General features: G+C 45.2%; 1 protein-coding gene across 2 annotated transcripts in view; it reads left to right on the plus strand.

Moving 5' to 3' along the window:
• The window catches only part of SPATA17 (spermatogenesis associated 17), a 190,903-nt gene that overhangs the window by 15,330 nt on the left and 163,335 nt on the right, over positions 1–12,238 (plus strand). Inside the window, exon 4 of one of the 2 annotated variants that reach the window (XM_066595077.1) lies at positions 8,872–8,922. The exons of the other annotated variant lie outside the window; for it this stretch is intronic. Within the exon in view, the coding sequence (XP_066451174.1) occupies positions 8,872–8,922 (51 nt within the window). The remainder of the gene's footprint in view (positions 1–8,871; positions 8,923–12,238) is intronic. 2 annotated transcript variants of the gene reach the window in all.

Raw genomic sequence — 12,238 nt, forward strand, 5'->3', positions numbered from 1 at the left:
GTAGTTATATTCTTGTACATAGGAGGCAGTATTATAGTAGTTATATTCTTGTACATAGGGGGCAGTATTATAGTAGTTATATTCTTGTACATGGGAGCAGTATTATAGTAGTTATATTCTTGTACATGGGGGCAGTAATATAGTAGTTATATTCCTGTACATAGGGGGCAGTATTATAGTAGTTATATTCTTGTACATAGGGGGCAGTATTATAGTAGTTATATTCTTGTACATAAGAGGCTGTATTATAGTAGTTATATTCTTGTACATAGGGAGCAGTATTATAGTAGTTATACTCTTGTACATAGGGGGCAGTATTATAGTAGTTATATTCTTGTATATGGAGGCAGTATTATAGTAGTTATATTCTTGTACATAGGGGGCAGTATTATAGTAGTTATATTCTTGTACATAGGGGGCAGTATTATAGTAGTTATATTCTTGTACATAGGGGGCAGTATTATAGTAGTTATATTCTTGTACATAGGAGGCAGTATTATAGTAGTTATATTCTTGTACATAGGGGGCAGTATTATAGTAGTTATATTCTTGTACATGGGAGCAGTATTATAGTAGTTATATTCTTGTACATGGGGGCAGTAATATAGTAGTTATATTCTTGTACATAGGAGGCTGTATTATAGTAGGTATATTCTTGTACATAGGGAGCAGTATTATTGTAGTTATATTCTTGTACATAGGAGGCAGTATTATAGTAGTTATATTCTTGTACATAGGGGGGCAGTATTATAGTAGTTATATCCTTGTACATAGGGGGCAGTATTATAGTAGTTATATTCTTGTACATAGGGGGCAGTATTATAGTAGTTATATTCTTGTACATAGGAGGCAGTATTATAGTAGTTATATTCTTGTACATAGGAGCAGTATTATAGTAGTTATATTCTTGTACATAGGAGGCAGTATTATAGTAGTTATATTCTTGTACATAGGAGGCAGTATTATAGTAGTTATATTCTTGTACATAGGGGCAGTATTATAGTAGTTATATTCTTGTACATAGGAGGTAGTATTATAGTAGTTATATTCTTGTACATAGGGGGCAGTATTATAGTAGTTATATTCTTGTACATAGGGGGCAGTATTATAGTAGTTATATTCTTGTACATAGGGGGCAGTATTATAGTAGTTATATTCTTGTACATAGGGGGCAGTATTATAGTAGTTATATTCTTGTACATAGGGGGCAGTATTATAGTAGTTATATTCTTGTACATAGGGGGCAGTATTATAGTAGTTATATTCTTGTACATAGGGGGCAGTATTATAGTAGTTATATTCTTGTACATAGTTGGCAGTATTATAGTAGTTATACTCTTGTACATAGGAGGCAGTATTATAGTAGTTATACTCTTGTACATAGGAGGCAGTATTATAGTAGTTATATTCTTGTACATAGGGGGCAGTATTATAGTAGTTATATTCTTGTACATAGGAGCAGTATTATAGTAGTTATATTCTTGTACATAGGAGCAGTATTATAGTAGTTATATTCTTGTACATAGGGGGCAGTATTATAGTAGTTATACTCTTGTACATAGGGGGCAGTATTATAGTAGTTATACTCTTGTACATAGTTGGCAGTATTATAGTAGTTATACTCTTGTACATAGGAGGCAGTATTATAGTAGTTATACTCTTGTACATAGGGGGCAGTATTATAGTAGTTATATTCTTGTACATAGGAGGCAGTATTATAGTAGTTATACTCTTGTACATCGAGAGGCAGCAGTATTTTCGTAGTTTTTATACATAGGGACAATAGCAGCTACTCTTTACTTTTGTAGCAAATATAGTTGGCTCAGTTTATTCGACTGTATGGGGTTAAAAATATGTGACTCTCATTAAATTCCAAGCTGCTTTGACAGTCTTCTGTAACCCTGCGATTATATCACAGGGGGCTAATGGAGTGGCAGAACGGCCCTCTCTTCTGTCTAACCACTTAGATGCTGCAGTCACCGTTGATCCCTACTTTCAACCATTGCAGCAATTAGGTATTGGCAGTAATCGACTGCTGACAGCCACCATAGATAACACCGGCCATTTTCGTCCCCTGCTTAATCCCACCCCTGCAGGTATATGGCTCGTGGTATTAACGCTCTCGTTCCACTGTCATACATGTCAGGTGGCAGCATTATGTGAGGCTTATGTCTATGACGGTAATGGCGTTCTTCCACTATTATAAAGATACATTAGGAAATGAATCGGCACAGAAATGTGACTTTGGATTGAAATAAAATATGATTGTGTTTGCACAATCCCTAAAAGTTTCTGCTACCCGTCTGCCGGCCCCCCACCCCTCGTCGCCCCCATCCCCTCCACTGATTCTCAGACTTGCTTCGGTGTTTGCTTGTTTCCTGTTGCAGAGATGGATTTGTAGGTCACTTTAAACATTTTCTCCTGCTAATAGCTGGCGAGGTATCAGTTGCCAGCAAACAAGGTAAAGCATATGCACAAAATGCCTGTGATTACTCGTTAATAAATCACCCTAATGATCATATACAAAATTGCGAAATAAAAGTTGCACTGATGCGGAAAATAAAAGCTCATCAGATACAGCACCCATATGTGCACCGTAACCGCGCTTTGTCAACATCGCTCTGATCTATCTCCTCTGATTTTGCCGAGCTGGTAATCCGGGGCTGGTAAGTGCACCCCTGAACAGCCCCCGTGCTCGGGGCCGAGGTCATACCGCCATGTATTAATCTTGCTGTCTGTCCTGGGACGCTCTGCACTCACTCAGTGACCTTATTGAATCTGCTGCTTTCACGTATCGTCAGCCCAGTGCAGCTTTCTGTTTCCAATGACAGCGAGTTCATACATGAAAGCCGTGCAATGTCATACACACCGATTCCAACGCTGTAGTCTAGATGGACGGCGTGGGGCGAGCTGTCAGAGCAATGGGGGGAGGCATGATGGCGTAAAACACGCTGGTTTATCAAAATGCCGCACATTTTACGAAATTGTTATACATTTTGTAATGTGGGTTTTAAATAAATTTGTTCTTCTTTTTTGGCACAATGTGAATTCTGCTGCGTTTTTTTTTATCATTAAAGAGGTTATTCCAAAATCTACTATCATTACCTATCTATAGAATGGGTGATTAATTAAATTGAAGTTTTGGTCGCACAAATGCTGCACCGCTCCGTTCTTTTCGAGGAGGATGACTGAAAAAGCTGAGGACAAGCGCTTGGTTATCTTTGGCAGTACCGTTCAAAATGACTGGAGCGGCACCGTGATTGTGTAACCGTTGCTCCTTCCAATACCCTCCTCACTGCAGGGGGAACAGGTAAATCCTCAGTGAGAGGAGAAGGGGACACGGGACCCCAATTCTACGGATTGTTGGGAGTCTCAGCAGTGAGACTAATGGGATGTCACCAGCTGTAGAGATGACAACGGGGTCTGGCGGGGGGATGTCACCAGGTGTAGAGCTGACAACGGGCTCTGGTGGTGGGATGTCACCAGGTGTAGAGCTGACAACGGGCTCTGGTGGTGGGATGTCACCAGGTGTAGAGCTGACAACGGGGTCTGGTGTGGGATGTCACCAGGTGTAGAGCTGACAACGGGCTCTGGCGGGGGGATGTCACTAGCTGTAGAGCTGACAACGGGCTCTGGCGGGGGGATGTCACCAGCTGTAGAGCTGACAACGGGCTCTGGTGGGGGGATGTCACCAGCTGTAGAGCTGACAACGGGCTCTGGCGGGGGGATGTCACCAGCTGTAGAGCTGACAACGGGCTCTGGCGGGGGGATGTCACCAGCTGTAGAGCGGACAACGGGCTCTGGCGGGGGGAGGTCACCAGCTGTAGAGCGGACAACGGGGTCTGGCGATGGGATGTCACCAGTTGTGGAGCGGACAACGGGGTCTGGCGATGGGATGTCACCAGTTGTAGAGCGGACAACGGGGTCTGGCGATGGGATGTCACCAGTTGTAGAGCGGACAACGGGGTCTGGCGATGGGATGTCACCAGTTGTAGAGCGGACAACGGGGTCTGGTGGAAACAATCTGGTATGTGCTGTGCCGCCATGTTTAGGTAGACTCGTAGACTGACAGAATATGGACAGCGAAGCCTTGTAGGAGCTGTGAAGACATCACACACATCGTCTGCCCTTGCTCAGGAGGTCTCACAGGACATTGGGGCATTTATTAGCACCAGAACCCTCCGTAGGGAACGGCATTTGAAGGGTTACCATGGACAAGTGGCTGCACACAACATCACAGTAGTGAACGCACAGCGGCTCCTGCGATGGGGTTTGGAGTGACTAACTGTAAATGAGTGGAAGCAAGTGTTGTGAACAGATGAACCACAGTCCGCCATCTTCTGATCAGATGTAGGCACTTGGGTGTGGTGGTTGTCTGGAGAGCGGTTTCTACAGAACTGCATCATCCCAACAGTGAAGTTTGGAGGAGGTTCTGTTATGGTGTTGGGGTGTTTCTGCTGGGAAGGACGCGGCTGATTGGTTATAGTGATGTCCACCCTCACCACCAATGGATACATACATTCCGGACAATGTGGCATCACCTCCCCTATGGTAATACTCTGGTACAGCCCCATGTCTCCACCAATATGACGAGCACCATGTCATACGGCACGCAGTGTGGAGGAGCAGAATGTTTGCGAACTTCATTGGTTGCCCAAAGTCTTAATCGCTTTGAGCGGGATGAGCTAGAACGCTGTATCCATGCACGCTCAACTTACCCATCATCGCCCATCACTATCTGAAGCTCCTCCAGGAATGAAGGCGAATCGCTGCACACATCTATGAGGATCCGGTGGAGAGCGGACGAGGAGGGTTACTGCAACCACTGAGGCCAAAGGCGGCCAACACCGGACTAAAAAATGGGAATAAAATCGAATTTCCTCACCTTCCATGTGCGTCCCGATACGTCTTCCATCATGGGGTGTGTACATGGATACATATGAATACAAGTATATAGTATTTTATAGGACTTTGACACAAGAGAGGAACCTGCGAGGCTGAGATGGAACACATACTATTAAAATGTAGCAGTTGGGTCGCAGGACATGGAGTGAGGCGTCCACTCTGAAGTGTCTCCGGAGTAGCTGCGCATTAATCAAACGCGTGTGTGTAAACAGATAAGTCTTCCGTCTGATCCTAAAGATTTCTGGAGAGGGACATCTCTGAATAGATGAATACACAACACCTTGTATATTGCCGGAGGGAGAGAATACAACATTAATCACATTATAATCGCTAGACTGCGAGAATTTATTCTGCAGGTCTCCATCCTATGCAAAACGCCAGCGTCTCCGAAAATGTTACCTTTTACATACAGATTCGCCGATTCTGGGATTATTAAGTCTCCACTCAATTATTGCCATTCTCTTAAAGTGGCGGCAGGTTTGTATTTACTTCGGGCTGTTGGTTTATCTTCATCACTGCCCTGGTAAACAAGGCTTATCATCTGTCCCTGCATTTAATAAGCCCCTTGATCCGTCCCATAAATTATTTCCTCGTTATCCACAAACGCAGCCAATCCCGACCAGCCCTCAATCACTTTCCAGATGAGAACATAGATCGGGAGCTGCATTAGTGGAGATAGCCATTCATTCCCCGGATACAGTAAGGATAGGACGCCGTCCTCCACGCAATAATACGTGTTTACGGAATTAGACGGCGAGATGAATGCAATCAATGAGAAGAGAAATCTATTAATAATAAGAAAGGGGTAGATTTATATGAATGGTGACCTTCAGCTAAAGAGCGAGTCGAGTCGTAGATTATATTACCATCGGAGGTGCGGGAAACGGTGAAATGGCGAAGACACTTTAAAAAGATTTTTATTAATCCAGATTTGTCTGCAGACCAGAGAAGGAATTCCAGTTTCTGACCTTTCTCTTATGCTCATTGTTGCCCCCTAGTGGACAGTGTGTTTTGTCTTAGTTGCAAGGATCAGTGGGGGAAGGGAAGTGACAACTGATCTTATTTCTAGCTCAGAAGAATCAGCCATTGCTTTGTCAAATTAAAGATTAGCTGCATTAAAGAGTGCAGCCACGTCTCCCACCAAAGGGTTAAAAGTGATGGCAGGGACTGCAGTCAACAGAGGGGGTGGCCTGGCAGTCAGACCATCCTTTCTCCAGCCTTTAGTTGTAGTTGGAACTGCCTTATGCGTTAGTACTGCCGTCTATGGACAAGAATTTGCTACTGCTAGGACTACTGAAAGGCACTACAAGACCCTGACCATAAGTTATTTCTGGGGTGCCCTCTACTTTGTTATTGCTTGAGGAAGCCACTCCTCCATAGAGGGGAGTCGCTGTATCCCATTAGGACATATGGACTATTAGACCCACTAAAGGGGATAGAAGAATGTTTCGTTTTTTTCTAAGCCAGACATCTTTCAGCGTTATCTTCCTACAACTGGTCACTGATACCGCCTCTGACCAGGAGGGGTGGAGCAGCCCTGCCGGCATTTACATGTAGTCTGCGGACATGTGGTAGGCAGCTTTCAATGTCTGGAGGTGCTGCCAGTCCAGAGAGCTCCCACAACTCCTCTTATCCTCCAGTTCTGATTGACTGTGGTAGTCACATGGTCATCGATTGGCGATAACCAGAGGAGTTGGAGGGGTGACCCGGGTTTGGAAACGGCAGCAAATTTTAAGGGTATACATTTTGAGCAACTTAACCCTCAACTGTATTTTGTGGACCCTTTAGAACTTCACTATTGTTGCTCATACAAGAGTTTTGTCCCATGTGAGGGTCTCTGGGTGATTATGCAAACCCCCATGGCCATTATTAATTAACAGTCAATTTAATAATTACACTTTAATAGTCAAATTGAGAACTGGATGGACTTTGTAGCTCCGTGTGGGCCCTACGCGGGAACTTAACATTAGGAAATCATAGGCGAACCCACCCTCTCTAATATGAAGACCCAGCTAAGCAGCTGCCCAAATCTTGTTCCTGTGAGACCCCCACTGACCCCAAGAACGGGGTCCCATGGCCCCTTCTTCCTGTGGGCTCAGTGCACCCACCTCAGTGAGGAGGAGATTGAATGGAGCCGCGGTTGTATATGCGCAGTGCTGCTCTATTCAACCTCAGTGGGACTCCCAGAGATATAAGAGCTTGTACTTGGCTATTGACTGGACTGGTGGCCATACACGAGCGACGTGGGAGCAGTGATCCCACAGTGAGGAGGAGAAGGCAGCACTTGACTCCCATTCTCGCAGTCAGTGGGGGTCTCAGTGGTGAGACCCCTATCAATCAGATGGTTTTCACCTGACCTATGGGTAGGTGATAAGTCGATTTTGGTACGACCTCTTTAGAGTACTTTTACACATCGTTGATTTGTTGCAGATTTTGGTGCAGATCTGCAGCAGATTTTACCCCTTCAATGTGAATTCAATTGATTGGGTCAAATCTGCAACAGGTCTGCACTGAAATGTGCAGCAAATCAGTGAGGTGTGAACACACCCATAGTCTTTAAAGCGGCCCTGTCAGGTTCCCATGTCAATGGCTCTATGGCCTCTTAGATTTGGTTCCTGGTACTGTGAATCTGACAAGTGGGCAGTCCCGACTGCTGACTGTCAATCAAGTCTGACATCACTGATTGTCAGTGAGCGGTGGGGACCACCAACCTGAAGCTAAGAAGAACCTGTATGGGTGACCATTGTGAGAGTCAGTGGGGCTGTGGGATGCACAACTATGCAACCAGTCAACACAAGGCCATGAACGGTCCTCTTAAGGGCGTTTACTTTTGAGAACCCATTTTCCAATCTAGAGCTAATAGAATGGGGTCTTCTCATCTAAAATAAACCTCTCTCACTCTGGAAAACCAGGCAAGTCCATTCATTATACAATACTCATCCACTTCAATGACAAAAAGTGTAATGCTTAATTCAGCCTCCGGGGGTGCTATAGGGAAACAAGACACTTGCTTTCTGCTTCACCCAATGATTACAGCTGATTTCTGAGGGTCCCGGACCCCCTATGTTAAACCCCTGCATTCGCCGTCCATTTGTGCCTTTAAAAACTAAAAGTGCCAGCTTCCTTTCCAAATTCGCCAAGCGCCATCGATTAAACGTCGGGAAGCAGGCCGCGGCGGCTCTAATGGATAGAAGGGAGCGGAGGAGGGAACGGCATCATTGTCTTCATTTGTAAATAACATATTGCAGCCAACTGTTTCTTAATTGCCCAGACTGTTGATAAATAATCCAGTCCTGCTGCTCTCCACAGACAATTTGCTTTGGATCAGGCGAGGCAATTCAAATAACACTAATTATTTATGATTTTATGATGTTAAAATGAATATTAAATGAAACAAAATTCCCAAGGATTACTCGCATGGCAGCTAAGTACATAACATTTTGTACAGATGGTTGGAAGGCTCATTTTTGCTTCATTGCCGCATACATATCCTTGAAGGATTCCGTTCGGAAGACAGCCTATCTTTGAATTTTTCATTAAACCAGACGTCTTGAAATATGAATTCCTTTTATGTTTCTGCGAGTTTTGGGTAAGAAGAACTCTGAGTGAATAAATCATACAATGCTACGTGTCACCGGGACTTGTGAATATTCCTGCAATGTTATTTTATCCTCAGTAGAGCCCCATTGATTATCAAACTCAGCGGAGAGCGCTTTACGATCATATATCTCCATTAGCGCCTGCGTTGACTGCCATAGATTTTTCTGGTTAAGGCTGCATTATGTATTAGCCGTCCCGTCTTCTCCGTACCAAAAGCTTCATACGCCTCTCAATTAGATATTATGTATAGACTTTGTTCTTATCTTCCATATGTAACAGAATAGTAGCCGGTGGGGTCTGTCTGTTGCCTATCTGTGCCAGCCTCGGCCAGACCTAAAGCCGCCCTTCTCCTCTCTTCTTCCACAGACAGCTTACTTTTTTATGAAGATGAATTTCTACCATGAAGCGGCTGTCAGGGTAAATATCTCTCCTCTTGTTATACAGATGAAAAGTCAATTGTGATCTGAATTTACTTTTAATAATGTAAGTAAACTAGACTAATGCCGACACCATCGGGACGGGGGCGAGTGGAGACGCCACGAGGTGGCTGCTGCCGAGGAGCCAAGTAACCCAAGAGGTATTTTAAAGAGTGGGGTTGGCTTTATGCTTTTATTAGGGGGCTTCAGTTTATTTTAAAGGGAACCTGTCACCATTTTTACACCTATGAAGCCCCCTGTACCGTTTAGTAGGTGATGCAATGGGCATTTACACAGTCAGAGGTCTGACCTAACCTGTAAAATCAGAAGTTGAAGTGTTCCTGCGCCGCATGCAAATGATGGGTGATTGGTCTGGTGGGCGGGCCGGAAGGTCAACAGTGGGTGGTCTAACTGGATCGGGAGACCTGTGTGCTTCCCCAAACACCGCCCCACTATGTGCAGGCCCTCGCCTCCAGAGTCTACATTTTGCATCTGCATCACAAGCAACATAATCGGCGCATGTGCAGTTCATCTACTTCCTGTTTTGGGAGATCAACTGTGCATGCACCAATCACGGGGCTTACGGTATTTGCCTGAGATGTGGTGATGAATTGCACAGAGTTGGGCGGTATTAGATGGTCAAGTCTGCCCACCGGACCGATCACCCAACATTTGCATGCGGCACGGGAACACTTGTACCTTTGATTTCCCAGGTTTGGTCAGACCCGCATGGTTAGAAACTAACTGTAAATGTCCATTTTATCCCCTATTAAGCGGTATAGGGGGTCTGATGGGTGTAAAAATGGTTCCCTTTAAGGGAACCTGCCATCTTTTTTATCAAACTAGACCAAGACCAGTGCTAGACTTATAACGCTCCTCTCGTTTCCGAAGTTATTTTGTTATGTGTTCATAAAGATATTTGTAGATGGGCCAGACCGTCTCTGCTTAGAAGCTGCTTTGACTTAAAGGTCCGCTCCTCTCGTCACCTCTGATGTGGATGTGATCTGCACCGTCTCGCACATGAGCAGATCTGTCCTGCCGTGAGTTTGTCTATCTCATGGACACCTGGTACGCCAGCCATCTCTGAGGGAATAACTGTGGCGAAGTTTTGAGCAAAAGCAGCTTCTAGAAGAGACAGTCCGTCCGCCTACCAGACCGCTCTGCATGGACCGCGCAAAAGTTTCAAACTGAGATTCCTCAGGAATGTTGTTGTAAAAAGGTAAAAAGGTAAAATTCACCAAAAATCTTGATCCACAGCGGTATGATCAACAGCCGACCTCCAATAAGAGGAGCGAACGGAGGACAACGCCAAGCCGGTTTCTCAGGGATACAATGTGGAGATACGATGTATATTATATCGCTGCGGCGCTTCTCATAAAAAATGAATCTTTATTAGAATATATCCATAAAGAGGTAAAAACGCTGACGTGCCGGACTGTACACTTACGGGCTGCAGCTCATATAGGAGAATCTAGAAGGTAATGATAATTAAACCATCCCCCCAGCAGTCAAATATGGTATAGCCTCAGCTAATGTTGTGCTGATGCATCATGGGATTGATGTGAAAATGAAACTAAAAAAATCTCAACATCAGGACGGTGCCTGATCAGCATCAGACAGGGGGCTGCACTGCACAGAAGTTACTGGAATACACAGAGGAGACTTCCAGAGTGTCACAGGCCGTCGGGTGAGGGTGGAAAAATGTGTTTTCACCAGAGTGGTCCTTTTAATATCCGATCATTGGGGGTCCAACTCCTGGCACCCCCACTAATTAGCACTTTGGAGGGGCTGCAGTGCTGGGGGGAGCAGCCTTTTCCACTTTTCCCATCAGTAGCTGGTGCCGCTGCTGTAGTCACTTGAATGGGACTGAACGAAGGCCATGTGACAAATGGATGTGACAAACAAAATTAACGCTGTGTGAGCAGCAAAGGGCTGAGGGGAAATGCACAGTCCACAATACCCAGAACCTTCCTGTGTAGAAGATCCGAAAATCAAGCAGAACAGCATCTTAGGTGCAAAACAAACTTTACTTTACTCCTCCACAGTTTAGCGTTTTTGGCCACAAGGTCTTCCTCGAGGACGTGTACTTGAGCAGTCAGTCTACACTGTGTGATGGTGCTAGCGTGTGTCTGTTTGATCTCCCGATATTTGATCCCTGCTTCAACTACCCAACTTTCCTGACCTCTTCAATCCTGACCATGGCTCGTTATTTGACTGTGCACTCCTTGTCTGCGGCCTTCCCTGCCCCTTGTCCTGATTCTGACTCTGTCCTGGTCTACACCCTCCAGGAGAACCTGACCAACTGCATCAGCTGTCTCTTCACGGAGACTGTTTCTAGGGTGATGGTCTGGAATCCTCCATAGAGAGGACCCGGACCCAATTGTTGGGGTTAAAGGGACTGTACCACAATTGTACAATTCACTATCCACAGATTAGGGGATTACTTGCTAATCATTGTGGCTCTCACTTCTGAGACCCCTGTCGATCTCCAGAACGGGACTCCCATGACCCACACTGACTGTCACTGCGGGGGGCGCTACAGTGACGTCACTGAATAAAGCGCTGATTGTGCATGCTGTGATATGTCCGTCGATCTTGTGTCCCTCACTGACTGTCACTAAGGGAGTCGCTTCTCCTCCCACAAGGACATCGGAATGAATAGAGCACTTGCCATGCTTCATTCATTTCAATGGGGCTGACAGAAAGTAACTCTGCAGTCCCATTGAAAGTGAATGGAGCACTATGGTGCTTGCGCAACCAGCACTTCATTCAGTCTCCTCACTGCGAGGGGTGCAGTAAGCATACGCTCTCGAGATCGGCGGGGGTCTTGGCTGTGACCCCCCCCCCTCCCCCAATAAGCACGTTATCTCCTGTTCTGTGGTACAAAGGGTGATTTACATCTGTTGTAAATAACGGGTTGTGTTTCTGTTCGAGATTTGTGCATGCTGCTACTCACAAAATTCATACGAGGATAACATCCGTGTATATGCGGCCTTAGACCCAAGAATCTTGGGCACAACGTTTTAGTCATTTCTGTAAATGTAGCCTTAAATGTATTATGGGTTGACATTTATTTTTGCAATAGGGTGTCATTAAAAAAGTTGCAGCACTTGTCTTCTGCAGCTTCTACATATTACTGTACGTACAAACTGCAGACTGAGTCTCAGTAGGAGCTCCGTCAGTGAGGCTGGACTAATGCCTTAGTTTCCCTCTGTTCTCTCCTCTCCTGCACTTTCTTATCAGCTCATTTATCTCTGCTGTGGTCATAGATGAGCTGTTTAGAAGGTGCAGGAGAGGAGAGACGAGCCTTTATTGGA

Source organism: Eleutherodactylus coqui, chromosome 3, assembly GCF_035609145.1.
Source record: "Eleutherodactylus coqui strain aEleCoq1 chromosome 3, aEleCoq1.hap1, whole genome shotgun sequence".
Classification (NCBI taxonomy): Eukaryota; Metazoa; Chordata; class Amphibia; order Anura; family Eleutherodactylidae; genus Eleutherodactylus; species Eleutherodactylus coqui.